The 24,351-nt window shown below is 42.7% G+C and overlaps 1 protein-coding gene across 5 annotated transcripts in view; it reads right to left on the minus strand.

Annotated features, from left to right (window-relative positions):
• Positions 1-3,167: 3,167 nt before the first annotated feature.
• The window catches only part of RNF19B (ring finger protein 19B), a 29,311-nt gene continuing 8,127 nt past the window's right edge, over positions 3,168-24,351 (minus strand). The window contains exons 2-9 of one of the 5 annotated variants that reach the window (XM_032246801.1): positions 16,887-17,092; positions 14,925-15,066; positions 11,924-12,086; positions 11,031-11,145; positions 9,854-9,994; positions 8,331-8,538; positions 5,103-5,234; positions 3,168-3,987 (exon numbers count right to left, since the gene is read on the minus strand). In XM_032246801.1, coding sequence (XP_032102692.1) covers positions 3,534-3,987; positions 5,103-5,234; positions 8,331-8,538; positions 9,854-9,994; positions 11,031-11,145; positions 11,924-12,086; positions 14,925-15,066; positions 16,887-17,092 — 1,561 coding nt within the window. In that variant the 3' untranslated portion in view covers positions 3,168-3,533. Of the gene's footprint in view, positions 4,038-5,102; positions 5,235-8,330; positions 8,539-9,853; positions 9,995-11,030; positions 11,146-11,923; positions 12,087-14,924; positions 15,070-16,886; positions 17,093-24,351 lie in introns of all 5 variants that reach the window. The other 4 variants (XM_032246804.1, XM_032246800.1, XM_032246803.1 and 1 more) reach the window with 4 other exon arrangements.

Here is a 24,351-nt window from a genome sequence, read left to right on the forward strand (position 1 = left end):
TGCCTTCGTGGAAACGGGCCCCTTGCTGTGCACTGTCCACCTCCTGGCCTACGTGACCTAATGGGTGTGGACCCCATGTTTTATTGCTCACAACCCTATCACTATCCTGAAAGATGATTTCACTCACTGCCCTGCCCTCTAACCTACACACAATAAATATTCATGCTTCTGGACATTAGGGGCCTCGCCTGACTCTGCTTATAGGTGGCGTGGCCCCCCGAGCCCAGCTGCGTTTTTCTTTGTACTTCTGTGTCCTGTCTCTTTATTTCTTAGATCCTGTGCTTCAGCACAGCATAAGGCTCACCCCACGACCTTGTGGGGCACTCAGCCCTACATCTGGCTCTCAATGTGCTCTACACCAGCCTTTGCAGTATAAGAAGGTACATTAAGTCAGAATAAATGATGAGTATTCATTTACCATATCCACAAGCTTCTTCACGTTGACTTGTCCAGGTAGTACTAGTGATCAGATGTGCCCCCTCCCAGTTTTAGCCCCTTTGAAAGCTGGCATCTGTCTGGCTTTGAAGATTACCTCTTCCTGGATCTGTCGGGCTTTGAAGGTTACCTCTTCCTGGCCCAGAGAAATCTAAAATTTTCTTGTCTTCAGAGTTGTTTTGCTAATCTACACAATCTTGCCCCAGCTACTTCTTTGACCTAATCCACTACTCTCTCACCTTGGTCACTTTGTTTCAGCCATATAGGCCTCTATACTGTGCTTTTATGGTAGCAGACCAAGGATGCTCTATCAAAGGGCCTTTGTATTATTCCTCATGTCTGGTATGTGCTTCCCCTAGATATTCACATAGTTCTCTTCCTTGCTCCATTAAGTTCTCTAACAAAATGGAACCTTATCAAGGTGGCCCAACCTGGTCATGTAAAGTAGTATCTACCACTCTGTCTTCCCTATTTTTCTTCAGGGTACTTATCCTCAATCCAGATTATATCTGATTGCCTTCTCCCACTAGAGTCTAAGTTCCATGGGGACAGGCATTTTCTATTTTAGCCATTGCTACATCTTACACCTGAAATGCAGTAGGTATTTCAGAATGAACAAAGGCTGTATGAAGAGGAAATTAAACTTTCTAACTTTTCTAATGCACTACTTGTGTTCGCCTTTAGGTGGCGATGATGGGCCTTTTCATCTGCTAATGTGTTGCTAAAGATGAGAATAAATTTAACTTTTTCATAGCCTCTGGCCTAGGGGTCTAGTCTTCCTTTCTTAGATTATATCTAAAATCTTCTTTAACTCACTTCTTCTTATTCCTGCAGGAGGAAAAAACATGCGCCCTTACCAAAAACATTTTCGGTATACCCTCTCAGTCTTTACAACCCATTAACTAGGATCATCATCTGTTTTGGCTAAGTGAAAACAGACTCAGAGAGTAAAACTGCCCAAATCTCACCGCTGTAGTTAAGTGGAACCCAGACAAGAAATATAGGTTTGGCCATGAACTACTGCCCCTTCAACAGACTTCTTTGATTTCATCCAAGTTAATTGTTCTCTTGAGGCTTCAAGAGAATTCTAAGTTTTGAGTTGATAATTTGCATTTCAAGAGCTCTCCAGGCTGTGTCTTTTTCCAAGTTCTCTTTTTCACACAAGTATACCCCCACTTCAGGGAACGTTTTTCCAGAGATCCAAAGTTCACTAACAGCATTTTCTGTCCTAGGTGCAGGGAAATGTGCTAAGTCTGGCTACAGTGTCCAAGAGATAAGCATCTTCCAAGCTGGCTGTTATCCAGATTTGTCATCCTCATTGTAGTAAAACACTGGCCAGGAAGACAAAAGTGCATCTGTGAAAGGAAACAGAAAGCCACCTGGTCCTCAGGGAAAGGAGGATTTCAATTCTTCCTCTGGGCCCAGAGCTAAGGTGATACAGGTTTGACATTGGAAGCTCTTTAAATACAATCCTAGGACCTGGCAAGGTGGCTCACGCCTATGATCCCAGCACTTTAGGAGGCAGAGGTGAGTGAATCACTTGAGGTCAGGAGTTCTAGACCAGCCTGGCCAACATGGCAAAACCTCGTCCCTACCAAAAATACAAAAATTAGCCAGGTGTGATGGCGTGCATCTGTAATCCCAGCTACTCGGGAGTCTGATACATGAGAATCACTTAAACCCGGGAGACAAAGGTTGCAGTGAGCCGAAATCATGCCACTGCACTCCAGCCTAGGGGACAGAGCCAGACTCTGTCTCTAAATACATAAATAAGATCTGAAAGTTGTGGAAATTAGGGGCATGAAACTAACTCCTACAGTCCAAGTAAGTCACTGCAAGATTTAGAATCTTACATCAGGTTTCATGAGTCTTCTAATTTTCTTGCTATACTGTATATAAGCTTTCATTTCTTAGGACATTATTTTATTTTTGAGACAAGAGTCTCGCTCTGTTGCCCAGGCTGGAGTGCAATGGCATGATCTCAACTCACTGCAACCTTTGCCTCCTGGGTTCAAGTGATTCTCCTCCCTCAGCCTCCCAAGTAGCTGGAACTACAGGTGTGTGCCACCATGCCCAGCTAATTTTTGTATTTTTAGTAGAGATGGGGTTTCACCAGGTTGGCCAGAATGAACTTGATCTCCTGACCTTGTGATTTGCCCACCTTGGCCTCCCAAAGTGCTGGGATTACAGGGGTGAGCCACTGTGCCTGGCCCGTTATTTTATTTTTTATTTTTACTTTATTTTTGAGATGGAGTTTCATTCTGCTGCCCAAGCTGGAGTACAGTGAGCGATCTCAGCTCACTGCAACCACTGCCTCCTGGGTTCAAGCGATTCTCCTGCCTCAGCCTCTGGAGTAGCTGGAATTACAGGCGTGCATCAGGCGTATAACTAATAGCTAACTATAATGCAGTAAAGGGTAGATAAAACTTTTAAGAGTAAATTGCACAGCTGCCGCTAGAGGGCAAACAAGGTTAGTTTTAATCTACTGCTTTCCTATTCCGCTGACTCAGCTAATAATTCTTCAGTCTGACTACAGAGTCCAAAACAAGCCTAGATTTGCTTCCTGTCATGAGAGTCGTCATAGGTTTATAGATGACTACTGTGGTTGGATTTGAATACAATCCTTCTTCCCTGGGATTAGAAAAATTCAGGTCTAGAGACTGTCAAAGATGGTGCTCTGTTTCAAACACTTGGCTCTGTAGGACTATCTAAGCCAAGGAAAATGAGGTAAGTTGAATTATGACAGAAATCTTTATTAAAATGTGTCTTTCGGTAATATGTTTAGCATTCAATATACACACATACATATGTACACTCTTTGACACACCTCACAGATTGCCGTCATCAGTTTAACCAATAAATTAAAACTAAAAAGAGGGAGGGGGAAGGGGGACTAACGGCAAACTTTTCATGTTTTATCTGGTAAGAAATTGTGAATTTCTCAGAATTTCCCTGGGGAAAACCGGTGACCAGAGAATCTTTGAAATAAAATACATAAATCCCTACCCCTTGAAAAAAAAAAAAAAAAAAAAATTAAAAAAAATTCCAAAAGATGCAGTAACAAGTGTGCTTCTCAGAACAGGAGCATTCATTCCATTTCATACTCTGGCTTCTGTACCTTCTGGCTTCAAGACAGTTTGTCCCTCAGCTAGGGCAGAGAGGTTCATTTGGGCACTTGGGCTCGGTACCCCTTGGGCTTTGGGGGTCGAGGGGCAGGCTGCAGTATGGGAGCGGGGGGAGCCACACTCATCTGAGGTGATGTCTGGCACATCATCTGACTGTGTATCAGAGCTCTCTAGGTCACTGCGGATGCTTTCAGGCTGGGCCAGGCTGATGTCCCAAGGTTTGCTGGCCAGGCAGTCTTTCTGTTCACAGCTTTGGTGTCTGCAGGGGGGATCTTCTTCACTGCCTCCACCACCAGTACCTTCTTCTTCATTCTCTGCCATCTGAGCATGAACATGGAGCGAGTCCTCCGTGCTGCTTCCACTCACCAGCTGATAGTGGCTTGGTTTGGCTTCAATGTCCACTTGGATTTCCATATTGTTGCATTCTCTGTGGAGACAAAATCCACTTTGCTGAGTCATGCATGGGTCATGCTAAACCTGTTGGTAAAAGCAGTTTGTGGGTTCAGGATTAGGAATTTCAAAAGGATAGGTAAATAGTGAACTAGAGCTCACGTTTTACAAAAATAAAATTTTAATTTAACACTCAAATGAGATGGGAGACTGGATGTGATGGTTCATGCCTATAACCCCAGTGCTTTGGGAGGCCGAGGTGGGAGGATACCCTGAGCCCAGGAGTTTGAGACCAGCCTGGGCAACAAAGTGAGACCCTGTTTCTAAAATAAAAAAATTAGCTGAGCATGGATGCACATGCCTGTACTTCCAGCTGCTCGGGAGGCTGAGATGGGAAGATTGCTTGAGCCCAGGAGTTCAAGGCTGCAGTGCGTTATGATTGTGTCACTGCACTCCAACCTGGTTGACAGAGCAAGACCCTGTTTCTAAAAACATAAAAATAAAAATAAATGAGATGGAGAAGAGTAACTAGATCCTTTTTGCTGATTTAACTATATATGTACATGCACATATACCTCAGCCAATCTCTTTAAACATATAGAAAGAGCTTCCAAAATCCAACTAAGGGTCAGAGCCCCACACTAGCTTACTCAAAATATAAAAGTAAAAGCTTTTTACTACTATACCACAAGTAGAAGAAACCAGAATACCTACAGTAGGAGTACCACCATTACACCATCCCAGATATACTAGTTTCTCAAAATGAAAGAGAAAGAGGCTATGGGAACCCTATCAAGCAAAGGGCAAGCAGAAAACCTAGACTCACAGACATCAATGAACACCAATCTAGCTCTTTAAGTTCCATGTTATTATACACTGTTACAATAGCCAAGAAAGACCAAAAGAAAAAAATGAAAAAAAAAAATCTAAAAGGAAGAAAGAAAAGACATCTCTAAAAATCAAGTGCTAACAAGAAGAATCAAGAGATGTCAAACACGCCAGTACCAAGAACTTGCTCAAATGAATTCACAGGTTACACTATACATCCCACAAAATAGTACACAGAGCCCTACCATGAGGCACTCAACTTCTGAAGACCTAGTACCCAACCAAAAAATGCAACCTCTCCTGGACATCTGACTGTTCACATACCTGTCCTGTGGGTTGTAGGAACTGATTATGGAACCGGCCATAGCACGAGTGCTTGCGTTGTCACTAATTGCACCAAGACTGGCTGTGTCTTTGGGGAAAATTTCCTTTTGGACATCGGCTTGAACTTCTAACCTGTGTAAAGAGGGGACGTTCAAGTTAATATAACACCTGGGTATTCCATGACAGTCTGCTTCCTGGCACACATCTTGTCCATTATTCTCTTGCAAATTGTGGTTATCTGTCTGATCTTCTCCAGTTGTCAAACAGCGCAAAAAGATGCCTATATATTTTTTCTCTTAAACATCTATTGAAATCATCCCCTCCTTTCCATCCCCATAGCTACTGCTTTACTTCAGGTTCTCATCATCTCCTGCCTGAATGACTACATTGGGCTCCCTCTCCAGTAGCCCTTAAGTCCAAGTCAAACAGCCTCTAGTATAGTGACAGTGTGAACAAAGACCCAATCACTCTAATAATTCTCTAACTCTTGGCTCCCTACTGCCAACAGGCATTTAAGGTCTTCCTGATCTGCCAGGAGACTCTGTCCCGTTCCATCATTTACTATAGGTCTGAAATCATAGTCACTCTGAATTTTTTCTTTATTTAAATACCTATACATTTTATACTTCCATGACTTTGCACATGCTATTCTGTCTCTCTAGAACTTGTCTACCAAACTTACACTCAGTCCTTAACAACAAAGGAAATATCACTTCCCCTCATTATCCCAGCAAACCATTCATTTCTTGCTAAGTGCTCCCACAACACCTGCTTACTTATTATTTTTTTTTTGAGAGGGAGTCTCACTCACCCAGGCTGGAGTGCAGTGGCACAATCTCAACCTCTGCCCCTCAGGTTCAAGCGATTGTCCTGCTTCAGTCTCCGAAGTAGTTGGGATTACAGGTGCCCGCCACCATACCCAGGTAATTTATATATTTTTAGTAGAGACAGGGTTTCACCATGTTGGCCAGGGTGGTCTCAAACTCCTGTCCTCAGGTGATCTGTCTGCCTCCACCTCTGAGGTTGGGATTACAGGCAAGAGCCACCACCCGGGCCCTGCCTACTTATTATATCAATTTATGCATCTCTCACTCCTCTGTTAACTCCACCAAAGAAGAGACCACAACTCATTCACACTTCACCTTCCCTGCCTGGCACATAACAGGAAATCAAACATTTAACAATCAAATTACCTCCAGGGCATCATGAGACTGAAGGACATAAAGGAGCCAACCTCTTCCCTCCTCTTGGAGCAGCAAACTTTGCAAATGGTGTCTCAGAGCTCATAACTATTTCCTTTCTTGGCTTCAACACCACTTTGTTGCACACTTAAGTATTTCCTCATAATGGGTTTCACAGTCAAACCCATCTGACTCATTCACTTCCTATAAAAGAAAGGCTTACACAGAACTAGAACAGCTGGACCGGCTAAGCTGCAGTTTCAGCAAGTCAGTCTCCAATTATGTCTGTCTGCTTATTTACAGGGCTGTTGGTTTTAAGAAAGCACAGCAGTGGATACGCCAGCATGTGGGGGCGGGATCCCCTGACAAGAGACAACCAGAGTCATGAGATGCGCAGACAGGTCAATAGCAGCCTGCAGCTGCACATTCAAGCAGCCTCCATCCTACTGCCTGAGCCTTTGCTCAGGTGCCCTTCAAAAATGTGCCAAGGCCCAGGGAAATGAGGAGTTCAATGGAAAGTACATAGTGTCAGAGACCTGAGTTCTAGTTTCAAGTCTGCCACAGAATTACTCTGAGTTGGAAGAGTCTTTCAGAAAGGCCACCTACTTAGGTGGGTCTCGATGCTGGGTCATGCAATGGCTGTGCTAGAATCACCCAGGGAGTTTTTTCAAAACACAGACCACCCGCTAGGTTCCACTCCAGGAAATTCTAAGTTATTCATTCTGGGATAGGGCCCTGAAATCTATTTTTAAGAGGCTCCCAGGTGACTGACAGGCACTCAGGTGTGAGTTCCAGTCCACCTGCCATCTGTTGCTTGAATCCTTCTAATAGCCAAATGGCCATCTGGTCTCACTGTAAACATTTCCAGGGATACGCAGCTCAGTATCTACTAAGATACCCTTTTTCCTCTTTGTGCTTTCCTGCCGCTTTTCCCTATGTTCTTTTTTTTTTTTTTTTTTTCCTATGTTCTTTATACTGAACCAAAATTAGTTTCCCTTTAGCTTCTGCCAAGTCATCTTAATCTACCTCTTGGTATGAGGCATAAAAGTCTAATCCTTTTCACAGCTGAAGGCAACCATATCCCTACCTTCCTATCCTGCTTTGTTCCACCTTTACCTCTTGGTAAGTCTTTCTGCTCCAGTGCATTCAAGTAACTACTTCTCAGGCAACATGGTATGCTCCTCTGAAAATATATACTCTGGTCTGCCTAACTAGTGAAATGACCAAGCAAGTCACAATCTTTTTAGTTAAATACAAAGCTTTATGTATTTTCGACACAAGTACATAGAACTGATTTTCCTTATCAAATGGAAATATAAAGGTAATAAGGATCGCAGTATCAATAAACCAGCTAGGGCTCATACCTATAATCCCAGCACCCTGGGAGGCTGAGTTGGGAGGATGGCTTGAGGCCAGGAGTTCAAGACCAGCCTGGGCAACAGGGCAAGACCCCATCTCTATAAAAAATTTGAAAAGTTAGCTGGGTGTGGTGTGTGCACTTGTAGTCCCAGCTGCTCAGGAGGCTGAGGTGATAGGATTGCTCGAGCCCAGGAGGTTGAGGCTGCAGGCGGCCATGATTGTGCCACTGCACTCCAGCTTGGATGACAGACTAAAAAAAAAAACCAAAAACCCACCCCCAAAGCCCAACATCAATAAGCCATAGAACAGTATAAATGCTACTGAAAGCCAATGACAAGCCTAATGGAGAACACAGCTTTAGAATTTCTATAAAAATGTCTGCTCTCCCTTCCTGAAGCAGGCAGCATCAGGTAGTCAAGGGAGAATCTGAAGTCAGGATTATTCTTTACATAGAGGCAGCGACGATGCAGTGGAAAGAACACTGAATTTTGCATAACTGATGTAACCTTTTTTCTAAGCTTTTTTCCTATTTGTAAAAGTAAAATAAAAACAAAAAAATAAACTAAAAACAGCAACAATTAAATCAAAGCAAGATGATATATGTCACAAGCCTGGCACAGAGAAATGGCTCAATGTGTTACTTCTTATAATTCTAACCATTTCTGTCAGAAATTATCTATTTGTTTACCTGCTGTATTTTCCCTTGCCACTGGAGAGAATGCCGCCACTCAGTGTGCCCCCTGAGAGGGCTGCAAAGCTGGCTGTTTCGCTGTAAGGACCTTGCATAACACTGAGTCCATCTGTAGGGCTTCCACTAGTGCTCAATACACTAGTCAGGCCTTCGATGCTGCTTTCCCCAATGCTGGGATTCTTGAGGGCTCGCCAGGCATCTGCCACTAGGGACAGAACCAAACATCTCAATTCAGGACAGCAGAGTATCAAAACAGTCAGTAGGGCATTTTCCTGCAATGACTCATCAGGGTACTAATGTGTTCACTTAATAAACAGGTACTGTGTACAGTCACCACACATCAGGTATTTTAACATTATGTTCACATTTAATCCTCCAAATAAGTAGGCATTAATAGCCTCAATTTTAGATGAGAAAACTGGAATTTAAAACTAAATGACTTGTCTAAGGTCCTCTGATTCCAAGTCCACTATTCTTTCCACTACACTGTTGCTTCCATGTAACCAAATATGATTTAAAAAATATGTTTAGATCACATGCTGATTTTTTTTTTTTTGAAATGGAGTTTCGCTCTTGTTGCCCAGGCTGGAATGCAATGGCGTGATTTCAGCTCACCACAACCTCTGCCTCCGGGGTTCAAGCAATTCTTCTGCCTCAGCTTCCCGAGTAGCTGAGATTACAGGCAAGTGCCAACATGCCCAGCTAATTTTGTATTTTTAGTAGAGACGGGGTTTCTCCATGTTCGTTGGGCTGGTTTCGAACTCCTGACCTCAGGTGATCTGCCCACCTTGGCCTCCCAAAGTACTGGGACTATAGGCATGAGCCACCGCGCCTGGTCATGTGCTGATTTTAATAGGAAGCTTCTAGTAGAAAGCTAGAGAAACCTTTGGGGATCTCTGTGCCCTATGTTAGTTACTATGGTAAAATAGAAGCCACATTAAAGTAGAAGTCAGAAGACTTGCTCTTGCCTCAGCTCTGTGAAGCTCTTAACAGATAGTGAGACAAAAGCTTAAAGAAATTCCCATTTAAAATTGTTCACAGTTACAGATCAAACTCCTTGTTTTACTCTTTCCCCCCTTTTCTCACTAGTGTACTTGACTAGTCAAAAAAAAAAAAAAGAAAAAAAGAAATTCCCTTTTAAATGGGGATAACAGCCCCATCCTCCTTCATCAGGGAGCTGTTTGTTGTAAAAAGCAAGTGAGATAACCGTGTAAAATACTCTGAAAATTATGAAGTACTGTGCAGATATAAAGACTTTATTACAATCACTACTACTACCAGCATACTTGGAGTTACTTGGAATCCTACTAGTTTGTACCTACCACACAGAGGCAAGTACCAGGGGAATTAACCTAATAACTTTGGAACAAAGAAATGAAAAGCTAAAAATACTTTACCCCCTACAAAGCTCATTATCCAAAGTAATCCAATGACAATCTCCCTATAAAATGTGCTGAATTTTACTGACTTTTATCTTGTGTATCATAAGTTCAAATGGAAATAAACATCCTGCTTTTTACCTGTGATTGGACCATCATCTTCATCAAATTCAATTTTCACTCCTTTTCCGTTGGCTGTGCTAACTCCACAGCCACCTCCACGACAAAGAGAAATGGGCACAACCCCATAAACATACGCCAGCATAATGGGGACACCAATACCTGGGGGAAGAGAAGGAAACATGTCAACGGGCCATTAGGTTGCAAGTGCCCTGAATTCTTCCCAGCCTGGGCATGGACAAACCGCTTTATAAAGAAAGAAAGACAGAAAATGGCTATCCCAAAAAGGTTGCTTGGTGTAACAGAATGATGACCAGACTAGAAATAAGAAAGGTCTGGATTAGATTCTTGGCTCCATTTACTAGCTTTATAACCTTGGACCTATCTTCCCAGGGTTGTCAATAATCAAATGAGAATGTAAGTACTGTGCCTTTCACAGTAAATATATGTTGCTTTCATTTTCTCCTCTTCTAATCGCTGCTGAAATGCTAACCCAATTGAGCCAATCAGAAATCAAATATTAAATAAATGACTACTGTCTGGAGTTTAGGATCTCCGCAGGATGTTAATTCCAAAATCGTACTGCTGTGTGAAGTAGAATGGCTTAGCTGTTAAGAGCACAGGATCTGAAGGCAGATTGCCTTGATTCATGTCCCAGCTAAGTGACCTTGGGAAAATTACTGCACCTTTCTAGTAAAATTGTGCTTCCTTTTGTGAGGATTGTGAGGATTAAATACATGCAAAAGTCTCAGAACCACTCCTGGCACATAAAGAGCCACATTAAGTGTTAGTTACACTATTATTATTCTAAAATAAACTCTTATGCCTCCCAAAATAATGTGAGGCATTAAACAAACCAAAACAAAAATAATTTTGTTTTGTGAATTTCATGGCAAGTAGAGGAGAAGGAAGACGAAAGGTGAAAACTAGGGCTTAAAATAAGTTTCTTTAATTCAGCCTTTTCTATGTGCCCAATGGAGTTCTAGGCACTAACTTAAGAACAAAAGATCACACACTCTAATATAATTTGGTGTGGCTGAAAAACTAAAAAATAATCATAATCATGGTGCCTAATGGAGTTAACTATCAAGGTAGATTGGCATAAAATGCAGGAGTCTTTGAGAAACACCTGGCCGTCTGGCTAAACTGCTATTGTCAGAAAGCTGAGAGAGAAGAGGTGTGGTCCTGACTAGCTTACCAACACTAACTGCAGCAATAACTGGGGATGCAATGACCGACAGAGTCACTCCTCCTGTGATAGCCAAATTTCTCTTGTGTTTGGAGGTTTTCCTTCCCTCATACCTGCTATGAATCTAAGAATAAAAAAAGAAAATCCAGGTTAGCAGGTTAGGACATCAATCTTTTGCCAGAGGAAAAAAGGACAGGTGAATATTCACTTGTAAGTTACCTATATTAAAACATATCCTCCACCCCAAATAGGCATCTTACAACCTAACTCAGACCTGGAAGATATAAACTAATACAGACAAAGTTAATCCAAAAAGAGACAAAATAATTCAGGGGAATGAAATAAGCATTTTACATTTTTCTTTTTCTTTCTTTTTTTTTTTTTTTGGAGTCTCTCACGCAGGCTGGAGTGCAGTGGTGCGATCTTAGCTCACTGCAACCTCTGTCTCTTTGGGTTCAAGCAATCCTCTCACTTCAGCCTCCCTAGTAGCTGGGACTACAGGCACACGCTACCATACCCAGCTAATTTTTCTATCTTTTTTTTTTTCGTAGAGACGGGTTTTTGCCTTGTTGCCCAGGCTGGTCTCAAACTCCTGGGTTCAACCGATCTACCCGCCTTGGCCTCCCAAAGTGCTAGGCCACATATTACAGATGTAAGCCACCATGCCCAGCCCAGCATTCTACCTTTAAGTCACTGAGATAAGCCAGGCCCAGGATGTTAATAAGAACTTTCAGATCTCATGGGGGTTTATGAAAATCCATTTAAGAAATTAAGGTTATTTTTATCTAAGAACCAGTTGGTTTTCAGGCAGCTCTGAACTGTAGCTCCTTCCCATTTCCCTCAAACCTTTACCAACAAACCTAAGGTTGAAACAAGCACAGAAACCAGCATGTCTTTCTTACCTTCCTTCCAACATAAACAGGAATGCCGATGACCATGGCAGGAATGGCAATGCCAGCAATGAGAGAAATCCCCACTGGAGCACCAATCAACGTGCCCAGTTGCCAAAGAATTTTCTTCTTACGGCTCCATGGCTTCTTGCCCCAGAATGTACAGCCAGAGGGGCTGCAGGGGAAACAGACTGAAGTTAATGTCAACATTACAAATTCAGATATTGTTATCAGAGGGCTTGATAACAGCAGCAGTCTTCTTTTCAATAAGAGTGATTAACAGAATAGGTTACAAGAAATGAATATATTACACAAAGGAGAGCAAAGGACAAGGCCAGACTATTAGAGCTCTGCACTCTTTAACTTTTTTGGTTGTTGTTATAAAGACAGGCTTCCAGACTTGAAACTCCTTTTCTGTTCTTCTCTGCTGAATTCTATCTTCCCCAACCTACCAAAACTGATCTAGCTTCCATGAGTGACAATACTTGGGATTCTGCATAGTCTCATGCACTTGCCATCCCATCCAGACACACTGCACCATGTAGCTAATGAATGCTCTGATTTGTGTAGTTTTCTTAGCATATGTCCTACCACACCTAATAGATACTGCAAACCATGTTTCTGGGAGAGGATATAAAAATATCTCACCATACTCTTTGTATCAGCTTGGTATTCTGAGTTTGGCTACTTTTACTTTCAGTCCTTCTGTGCCCAACCATTTTTGCCCATTCTCTCTGTGCTATCTTCTCTACTAGATGGGAAAAGCAATTTTGAAAATAAGGATCATGGCCAGGTGTGGTGGCTCATGCCTGTAATCTCAGCACTTTGGGAGGCTGAGGTGGGTGGATCACAGGGTCAAGAGAGGGAGACCATCCTGGCCAACATGTGAAACCCATCTTTAAAAATATAAAAATTAGCTGGGCGTGGTAGGCCGCAAGTAGTCGCAGCTACTCGGGAGGCTGAGGTAAGAGAACTGCTTGAACCCAGGTGGCGGAGGTTGCAGTGAACCGAGATAATGCCACTGCACTCCAGCCTGACAATAAAGTGAGACTCCGTCTCAAAAAGAAAAAGAAAAAAAAAAAAAATAGGGATCATATCTTATTCACCTCTATGTCCCCAATGACTAGTACATATAAGGACTCAAATGTTTGACAAATTGGAAATGAAGGTGGTGTTTCATTCACACAATGAATGTTTGTTTGTAAATATTAACATTTTGTTTGTAAATACGAACTCCTCCAGAACAATATTTTAATATTCACTCAATGAGGCTGGGCACAGTGTCTCATGCTTGTAATCCCAGCACTTTGGGAGGCCGAGATGGGTGGATCACCTGAGGTTAGGAGTTTGAGACCAGCCTGGCCAACATGTTGAAACCCTGTCTCTACTAAAAATATAAAAATACAAAAATTAGCCAGTGTGGTGGCGGGCACCTGTAATCCTAGCTACTTGGGAGGCTGAGGCAGGAGAATCACTTGAACCCAGGTGGTGACAGTTGCAGTGAGCTGAGATCGAGCCACTGCACTCCAGCCTGGGCGACAGAGCAAAAAAAAAAAAAAATTGTCTTAAAAAAAAAAAATCACTCAATGAATTCCTTGGAAACTCACTAAATGCAAAACGCTATAAAAAGGTCACAACTCTAGCCTCAAGTTACTTACAGTTAAGTAAGATAAGACATGTACGTGAGGCATATGTTGTACCCGAGCGAGTCAAGGAGTGCGCCACACTCTGAGAATCAATTATGAGTCCTTTGTTAAGCCGGCAACTGAGTGGCTAATGCCCAAAATTCTCTTGGCCCAAAAAAAAAGTTAGGTGGTCTTTTACACACTAGTTTTAACAGGAAAGGGGGGGACCTAGTTGAAACAAAGTTTTCACAAAGGCAGAGCAAGCAAAAAGTTAAAAAGAAAAACTGATACATAAGAAATAAAACAGTGCCAGGTGTGAGGAGTACAGCTGTCATGAAAGACATAAACTTAGAGTCAAGGCAGTCTCTGGGCACTCACTGCAGCTGCATTTCCAGGCTCTGCTGATACCACTTTACTCGGCCTCTTATCAATAAAGTCATTTCTGGGTGCCCAGAGTCAGTCTGACCTTGTTTTATACTACAGTTATATACTTAATGGGGAGAAGGTTACTAAAATGAAGAAGCCAAGATGGAGTCTGTTCAGCTCAAAAAAGGGTAACATAAAGCCTGAACAGCTTTTAGTCAGGGAAAAGGATACTGTAGTTAGTTTTAGCTGGCAAAAAGCAGGGTATCACACATAAAGTACTGATAATACTTATGACAAAAGATAAAAGAAAGTCAAAGAATGAGGGAGAAAAAGGAGAGGCAATATGGATGAAATGGCATTTAAGTGGTTCTTAAAGAACAAGAACTGAACAAGTTGAGATAAAAGGAGGATACTGGAAGGCGGGCAGAAAACATTCTAGGCAAAAGAAAGAACATGAACAAGTATAGAGGCAAGACAGCAAAAAGGGAAGAGCAAGTCCAGACTACCTGGAATATGGCATGTATAAAAGCAAAGAAAGAGGCTGAGCATGGTGGCTCATGCTTATAATCCCAGCACTTTGGGAGGCTGAGGCGAGTGGATCACCTGAGGTCAGGAGTTCAAGACCAGCCTGGCCAACATGAAACCCCATCTCTACTAAAAATACAAAAATTAGCCAGGCATGGTGGTGGGCGCTTGTAATCCCAGCTATTTGGGAGGCTGGGGCAGGAGAATTGCTTGAACCTGGGAGGCAGAGGTTGCAGTGAGCCAAGATCATGCCACTGGACTCCAGTCTGGGTAACCAGAGGGATTTTCCATCTAATTAAAAAAAAAAAAGCAAAAGCAAAGAAAGGTAAAAAGATCTAGAATAGTAGCTGGTATAAACATAAGAGAAGCCTGTCAGAGGAACTTTTCACAGCTTTCTTAATCTGTAATGAGAGAATGGCTGTGTCTCTTTGACATCCTTTTCCCTAATCAGTAAGAGAATAAGACTACTAAAGCAGCAGATGCATTTCCCATCTTACCTGAGGTAATGCAAGTCTGAGATCTCTTTCATACAAAGCCAGCAGAATTCACAGCCACACACTGCACAAGTCATGTGATTACAGCTTCCATCATTCATCTTGATAATGTAAGCACTGCATCGTGGGCATGGCTTGATGTCATCTGCTATGAGCCGGGGAGGAAGAATGGGTAGAAAAACATCCCCAGTTAAACTCAGTTTGATTTAATTATTCCAAGGAGTATATGTAAGAAATAAGGCAGCAGTCAAGAACTCTTCACTGAACCCTCCAAACTGTACAACCCACTTTACTGGAAAATTGGCTATGTCTAGACCTCAGGAATTTTCATAAAATGAATCCTGTCTTATATTGAGCTGCCCATCCCAACAACTGGCATCTTACACAGCACTTAAAGCACACTCTAGCAAGGAGACTTCCTTAGGGAGAAAGATGTTTCCAAGAAAAATAAATTTCTACCAGTTAATAGGCTGGCAGATTTTAAAAGAAGAATCCTACAGAAAGAATAGCCTGCAGCCTAGAATTAGCTTTATTTTATTTATTTATTTTTTTTTTTGAGACTGAGTCTTGCTCTGTCACCAGGCTGGAGTGCAGTGGCGTGATCTTGGCTCACTGCAACCTCCCCCTCCTGGATTCAAGCGATTCTCCTGCCTCAGCCTCCTGAGTAGTTGGGACTATAGGCGTGTGCCACCACATCGGCTAATTTTTTGTATTTTTAGTAAAGACCCCCTTTCACTGTGTTAGCCAGGATGGTCTCGATCTCCTGACCTTGTGATCCACCTGCCTCGGTCATCCAAAGTGCTGGGATTATAGGCGTGAGCCACTGGGCACAGCCAGCTTTACATTTTGAAAAACTTAAGTTTGGGAAATTTATTTTTCAGATTCAACCCGTATCATAGTGATTTGCCATTAACACAGCCCACAATCCCTTCCCATAATACTTTCAAATTCAAAACCTAAAAACAATTGGGTATGCTATGTAGCATATACTTGATAATTTTCACAGCAAGCTATGAACTATCCTAATAAAATGACAATTTAGGAAATTATGCTATGTCAGGAAAAAGTAAATGGCAAATCTTTCCTACCAGCCTCTCCCAAATGACATCAGTAAAATAAAGTACAAAGTAATAAATCCACTGACATTTTAAAATAGGTTTACTCTGACTTGTCAAGGTTGGAGCCAAATGTGTGACATTCCTCCTTTTAAAGTTAATCATTAATCTATACTAATATTGTTTCCTTTTATTCCATCTGTACTCTACTTCCAAAGGCAGTGATGCACTTACAGCTTGAAGGCAAACAGTATAGGTTTAATACTAAGTAAATGTCTTTCTGTTCACAATTAAAGTTTTGAAAAAGCCCTTGGCAAAACAAAACGAACTAATTGCTCTCCAATCTGAGACATATTACTAAGAAAGTAGGAACTACACAATTCAATTTTGTTGCATTTCAATTTTATATGGGTTGGATAACCTGTAATTGCCAGAGAGAGAAGCTCTATCTCTTATAATATTGAAAGTATTGCCGGGCGCGGTGGCTCAAGCCTGTAATCCCAGCACTTTGGGAGGCCAAGGCGGGTGGATCACGAGGTCAAGAGATCAAGACCATCCTGGTCAACACAGTGAAACCCCGTCTCTACTAAAACCACAAAAAATCAGCTGGGCATGGTGGTGCGTGCCTGTAATCCCAGCTACTCAGGAGGCTGAGGCAGGAGAATTGCCTGAACCCAGGAGGCGGAGGTTGCAGTGAGCCGAGATCGCACCATTGCACTCCAGTCTGGGTAACATGAGTGAAACTTCGTCTCAAAAAAAAAAAAAAAAAGAAAGTATTACCAAATGATATTTTCTGCTCTCTGATCCTTTGGAGTACACTTGGGTTATACAATAAGATAATCTCTTTCAGATTTGGGCTCACATCATGAAATACCAAATAAAGAGACAATTAGATAATGCCAACTTATACCTGGTCCAGATTCTTGCCCGTAACTGAGACCTGAAGTGTGTTTGGTCCGAACTCGTAAAGTCTGGGCCCTCTGTTGACGGGCCATATCGCATGTTTGATTTGGATGCCATATCTGCTTGCAGTGGTAGCAGAACTCGGTCTGGCAGCCTTCCCTCTCACAAGTTAGCTTCGGGCAGCTGGCACAGCCATAGGCAATAACAGCATAACTAGGTAAGGAAACAGGAAGTGATACCAGTAAGGTAAGAACGATCTAACCAAAAGAGACAGTATTCATCACTGTTAACACTGGCACTATCCCACTATCACATATGATACAGAGAAAAGAATACACACACACACACATAAGCACATTTGACCAACTGTAAAATATATCCCATGTAAGAAAGTAAATTTCCTTTTTTTTCTTTTTTTGAGACAGAGTCTTGTTCTGTCGCCCAGGCTGGAGTGCAGTGGTGCAATCTCGGGTCACTGCAACCTCCACCTCCCGGGTTTAAGATATTCTCCTGCCTTAGCCTCCCTAGTAGCTGGGATTACAGGCGCAAGCCACCATGTCCTGCTAATGTTTTTTGCATTTTTAGTAGAGACGGGTTTTACCATGTTGGCCAGGCTGGTCTCAAACCCCTGACTTCTGGTGATCCACCAGCCTCAGCCTCCCAAAGTGCTGGGATTACAGGCACAAGCCACCATGCCCGGCTGTAAGTTTCTTGAGATTCTAAAAACACAAATCATTTATTTCCTTTAAAACATGGAGGTGGAAGAGGAAGATAAAAATGGAAGTGGAGTATCATATTTATCCTGGATTTCTAACATTTATTCAGTCATAGCTGAAGCTGCTTTAGGAGTAGTTTGTCATAGCAAGTTTCATAAATAACAGGGTACAAAACTATTTCCTTTTGACAGTTTGCTATATTTAGAGAGATTAGTATTTGTTTATATGAAGGAACAGAACATTAGTGAAATAAAGAGCTATCACAAAAACTAAAGCAAGTTTCAAGTTTCTTTTTTCGTTTCTTTTTTTTTTTTTGAGATGGGGTTTCACTCTGTCACCCAGGCTGGAATGAAGTGGTGCAATTTTGGTTCACTGCAACTTCCGCATCCCAGGCTCAAGCAATCCTCTTGCCTCAGCCTCCAGAGTAGCTGGGACTGCAGGTGTGCACCACCACACTTGGCTAATTTTTGTAATTTGTGTAGAGATGGGGTTTTGTCATTTTGCCCAGGCTGGTCTCAAGCTACCAGGCTCAAGCAATCAGCCTGCCTCAGCCTCCCAAAGTGCTGGAATTACAGGCCTGAGCCACCATGCTACTTTTTCATTCTTAAGTTCCACAGCAAAGCTGGTCTGACCGTAGTCACAGAGACAATAACCCTAAATGGACTTATGATCAGCATCTCCTCTTGAAAGTTCATCTTATCTTTCCATACTTTTCCAATTCAAATCTATACTTTGAAATGTCTTGATAGGCTCCAGAATACAAGAATACCATGCCTCTATCTCATACATTAATAGCATTAAGTCCATACCTCCCTTTCTCTCTTCTGACACTTTTTTTTTTTTTTTTTTTTTGAGATGAAGTCTCGCTCTGTTACCCATGAGGGAGTGTAGTGGTGTGATCTTGGCTCACTGCAATCTCTGCCTCCTGGGTTCGTGAGTCTCCTGCCTCAGCCTCCAGAGTAGTTGGGACTACAGGTGCCTGCCATCATGCCTGGCTAATTTTTTTTTTTTTTTTGAGACGGAGTTTTGCTCTTGTTACCCAGGCTGGAGTGCAATGGCGCGATCTCGGCTCACCGCAACCTCCGCCTCCTGGGTTCAGGCAATTCTCCTGCCTCAGCCTCCCGAGTAGCTGGGACTACAGGTACGCGTCACCATGCCCAGCTAATTTTTTGTATTTTTAGTAGAGACAGGGTTTCACCATGTTGACCAGGATGGTCTCGATCTCTTGACCTCGTGATCTACCCGCCTCGGCCTCCCAACGTGCTGGGATTACAGGCGTGAGCCACTGCGCCCGGCCTTTTTTTGTATTTTTAGTAGAGATGGGGCTTCATCATGTTGGCAAGGCTGGTCTCGAACTCCTAACCTTTGGTGAATCGCCTGCTTTAGCCTCCCAAAGTGCTGGGATTACAGGCCACTGCGCTCAGCTGTGACACATATTCTTTACGTAAAGATTCAGACTTTATCAGCACTAATGTCAACCATTTCTTGTAGTTCATGTTCATTTACCAAGAATCAGTCTCACACAAACAATCCAATAGATTTATATAACTATTAGCCTTTCTGATTAATTCCAAGTATGTCAATTAAATGCTCAGATTACTCTAACAAGACAATATAATACTTGTATAAAATAAAATTTTAGCCAAGTGAGGTGGCTCATGCCCGTAATCTCAGCGCTTTGGGATACTGAGGCATAAAGATTGCTTCAGGCCAGATTCTGAGGCCAGCCTGGGCAACATAGCAACGAGATGTTTTCTCTAAAAAAAAAAGCCCAGATACAGTGACTCACGCCTGTAATCCCAGCACTTTGGGGAGGATGAGGTGGATCACAAGGTCAGGAGTTCGAGACCAGCTTGGCCAACATAGTGAAACCCTGTCTCTACTAAAAACACAAAAATTAGCTGGACATACTGGTGCACGCCTGTAGTCCCAGCTACTCGGGAGGCTGAGGCAGGAGAATCGTTTGAACCTGGGAGGTGGAGGTTGCAGTGAGCGGAGATGGTGCTACTGTACTCCAGACTTGGCAACAAGAGCAAAAATCTGCCGCCAAAAAAAAAAAAAAAAAAATGGTGGCAGCACATGCGTGCAGTCACAGGTACTTGGGAGGCTGAGATGGAAGGACTGCTTGAGGCCGGGAGGTTGACGCTCCAGTGAGCCATGTTTGTACCACTGCACTCCAGCCTGGGTGACAGAGCGAGATCCTGTCTGAAAATAAATAAATAAATGGAAACAAATGGAAAGTTATGAAAGTTTCATCACACTATTTTTATTTATTTATTTATTTATTTTTTAAGGAGACAAGATCTTACTCTGTCTCCCAGCTTGTGGACAGTGGTGTGATGATAGCTCACTGCTGCAACCTGAAACTCCTGGACTTAAATGATCCCACCTCACTCTGCCAGGTAGCAGTGCATACCACCATGCCCAGCTAACTTTTTTTATTTTTATTTTTTTTGTAGAGATGGGGTCAGTCTTGCTTTGTTGCCCAGGCAGGTCCGGAACTCCTGTCTTCAAGCAACCCTCTCACCTTGGCCTCTCAAAGCACTGGGATTACAGGTATGAGCCACCAAGCTTGGTCTATCACACAGTTTTTAAAAAGATCAGTAACTGCAGGTTTCTGTGTTGCCATCTGCATTCTGTCCTCTATTCCACACTCTCACCCAATATTCAAAGATCTCAAATAACTTGTACAAAACACTAATAACATTTCTGGGATTTATTCTACAGTTTGCTTGTTTATTTGAAGGTACATTTGATGTTAATCATGGCAACTCAAGTTCTAATGTTTACCATAGGTTCTGTAAATTGATCTGAGACTGATGCTGAAAATATAAATGACAACATATCCCCGATGTTATATAATACAGCTGTATTAAAACTCTTCTCAAGGCCGGGCGCAGTGGCTCAAGCCTGTAATCCCAGCACTTTGGGAGGCCGAGGCGGGTGGATCACGAGGTCAAGAGATCAAGACCATGCTGGTCAACATGGTGAAACCCTGTCTCTACCAAAAATACAAAAAATTAGCTGGGCATGGTGATGCGTGCCTGTAATCCCAGCTACTCAGGAGGCTGAGGCAGGAGAATTGCCTGAACCCAGGAGGCGGAGGTTGCGGTGAGCCGAGATGGCGCCATTGCACTCCAGCCTGGGTAACATGAGTGAAACTCCGTCTCAAAAAAAAAAAAATAAATAAATAAATAAATAAAAAATAAAACTCTTCTCAGAAATAACAAAGTGAGAATAGGTCAACCTATAATGTAAATGATTCATAGCCTGTAGGAGTTCTGAGCAAATTTATCCCACCTAACTTGCAAAATAACTACTAAAGATAAACAACGTGTCTCCTCAAGAAACTGATTTACTTCTTATTTTGCATTAAATTGGAAAGTTACTGGATGACCTCAGAGAAGTATTAAGTTAACTTCTAAAGATACAAATTAAGTGGACAGCCAATAGGGAGCCCTGAACACTTCATCATCCATTCCTACCTCAAATGGCAAAAGTAAATGTTTATTAACATTCCCCCCAGACCCTACTTCTTCTTCTTCTTTTTTTTTTTTTTTTTTGAGATCGAGTTTCGCTCTTGTTGCCCAGGCTGGAGTGCAATGGCATGATCTTGGCTCACTGCAACCTCTGCCTCCCAGGTTTAGGCGATTCTCCTGCCTCAGCCTCTTGAGTACTGGGCTTATAGGCACCTGCCACCATGTCTGGCTAATTTTTCTGTATTTTTAGTAGAGATGGGGTTTCACCATGTTGGGCAGGCTGGTCTTGAACTCCTGGCCTCAAGTGATCCACCTGCCTCCGCCTCCCAAAGTGCTGGGATTACAAGTGTGAGCCACCACGCTGCTGGCCCATTTTTAATTTTTTTAAAAAAGAGGAGTATTTGATAGGATTGACAACATCAATTTTGAGTGTGTAATCTGGTGCCCAAGGAAGGAAAATAACCCCCTCAAATACTCATGAATCCACAGCAATCTGTTACTATGACAGAACTACTTAGGGCATAAGATTCGGCATTCTTTTTTTTGGGTACCTGGTCTGATGCACTCTTGCCTCTGACTCATGCTGCATGACACAGAGCTATTAAAATCTCCAAACCGGTTGGGCATGGTGGCGCAAGCCTGTAATCCCAGCACTTTGGGAGGCTGAGGCAGGTGGATCACCTGAGGTCAGGAGTTCAAGACCAGCATGGCCAACATGGTGAAATCCTGCCTCTACTAAAAATACAAAAATCAGCCAGGTGTGGTGGCGCATGCCTGTAATCCCAGCTACTCGGGAGGCTGAGGCAGGAGAACTGCTTGAACTGGGGAGGCAGAGGTTGCAGTGAGCCAAGATTGTGCCATATGCACTCCAACCTGGACAACAAGAGACAAACTCTGTCTCAAAAAAAAAAAAAAAAAAAAAATCCAAACCTTAGCTTCTATTCCACCAAATGGAGGTACAGGTACTTGCCACAATAAAATGTAGCTAAACATGTTCTAAAACTGCATGTGAGATTCTTGTCCTGAAAGATGTATGGTGTAAAAACATCACACAGTCTGTCCTACTTCCTGGCCTTTACATATGCTATTCCTTCTACCTAGAAATGTCTTGTCCTTACTTCTTGCCCTGACAAGCACCCATTAACCAATGCAAGTGTCTTCTCTGTAAAATATACTTAACCTCTCTAAGCAGCTGGTTGCCTACATTGTGGGTGTGCAAAATTATTTTATAACCCTATCACATTATATTGTAACTGTTTATATGCTTGCCTCCCAAACCACACTGGACTTAAGGAGACGTAGCATTTACTTTTTTTTTTTTTTAAACAGAGTCTTGTTCTGTCACCCAGGCTGAAGTGCAGTGGCATGATCTCGGCTCACTGCAACCTCCACCTCCCGGGTTCAAGCAACCCTCTGCCTCAGCCTCCTGAGTAGCTAGGATTACAGGGGCCTGCCACCATGCCTGGCTAATTTTTTAAATTTTTATTTTTTAGTAGAGATGGGGTTTCACCATCTTGGCCAGGCTGGTCTTGAGCTCCTGACCTAGTGATCCACCCGTCTTGGCCTTCCAAAGTGTTGGGATTACAGGTGTGAGCCATTGTGCCCAGCCACATCATCCACTTTTTAATCTCAGTCTAGTATACTGGTTCATGCTCAAAATATCTGTGTTGCATGAATGACAGAGACCCTCTTTTATTTTGGTTGTCTGACTTTCCCCAGGGCATTCTAGGTCTTCTCCTAGGCCATCACTCTGCTCTAAAGCAATCTTTGCAATGTATCTATTTATCTATTGGCTTATTATGTGCCAGGTACTGTAACCTAATCCTAAAATTTCATATAAACCCATTTTAGCAGTAACCCACTAAGTTCTGAATAGGGTAATCTTTTTCCCCAATAGTTAGAAAAAACCTCGCCTGGGCACAGTGGATCACACCTGTAATTCTAGCACTTTGGGAGGCTGAGGTGGGTGGATTACTTGAGCACAGGAGTTAGAGATCAGTCTGGGCAACATGGCAGAACCCCATCTCTACAAAAAAAATACAAAAATTAGCCAGGCATGGTGGTGCCTGGATGTAGTCCCAACTACTCAGCAGGCTGAGGTGGGAGGATGGCTTCAGTCCAGGAGGTAGAGGTTGCAGTCAACAGAGATTATACCAGTACACTCCAGCCTCGGTGATAGAGCCAGACCTTGTCTAATATAAAAAGAAAACAAAAGAAAAGAGAAAAACAACCTAATCTTTTTAAAAACCAATTGCCCTGTCCACCTTGTTCCTTCTCTTCCATGTCCCACGCTGATGCATCTCTCCTACTCTGCTCTTTTAGCTTAACCAAGCATTCAGGCTTGCTAATTAGAAGGTAAAAGAAAGGTGTAGAAAATTACATGCTGTGAAGAATACAGACACAGCTGGGTGCAGTGGCTCATGCCTATAATCCCAGCACTTTGTGAGGCAAAGCCGGGAGGATCACTTGAACCCAGGAGTTCAAGACCAGCCAGGGCAACATGGTGAAATCCCACCTCTACGAAAGATACAAAAATTAGGCCAGGCATGGTGGCTCATGCCTGTAATCCCAGCACTTTGGGGGGCCGAGGTGGGTAGATCGCCTTAGGTCTGAAGTTCTAGAATAGCCTGGCCAACACGACAAAACCCTGCCTCTACTAAAAATACAAAAAAATTAGCCAGGCATGGTGACACATGTTTGTAGTCTCAGCTACTCCCAGCTATTCAGGAGGCTGAGGCAGGAGAATCACTTGAATCCAGGAGGCAGAGGTTGCTGTGAGCCAAGATTGCGCCACTGTACTCCAGCCTAGGCGGCAGAGTGAGACTCTGTCTTCAAATAACAACAACAAAAAAAAAATTAGCTAAGTGTGGTGGGGTGCATTGGCATGTGGTAGCACATGCCTGTAGTCCCAGTTAGGAGGCTAAGGTGGGAGGATTACCTGAACCTGGAAGGTCAAGGTTGCAGAGAGCTGAAATTGCACCACTGCACTCCAGCACAGGCAGCAGAGTTACAGAGTTAGACCCTATCTCAAAAGGTTAAAAATAAAAAAGAAAGAGAATACAGACCACCCCGCTACTTAAGTTCATACAACTTGTACTCATTTTATTAATTTCCTAAATCTTCAGAAACATCATAAAGTGACAAGCTGGACCAAAGCATTACCTAGCTTCAGCCCTGGAAAAAAAGATTTCCATTAGTATAAATTTGATCATGCTCCAACAGACTCTGGTGGTTAAAGAAATGTGTTCCTATATTACATCTGTACTTTCCATCCCCA

The sequence above is a fragment of the Sapajus apella genome, unplaced genomic scaffold (genome assembly GCF_009761245.1).
Source record: "Sapajus apella isolate SASKATOON/1434 unplaced genomic scaffold, GSC_monkey_1.0 scaffold62, whole genome shotgun sequence".
NCBI lineage: Eukaryota > Metazoa > Chordata > Mammalia > Primates > Cebidae > Sapajus > Sapajus apella.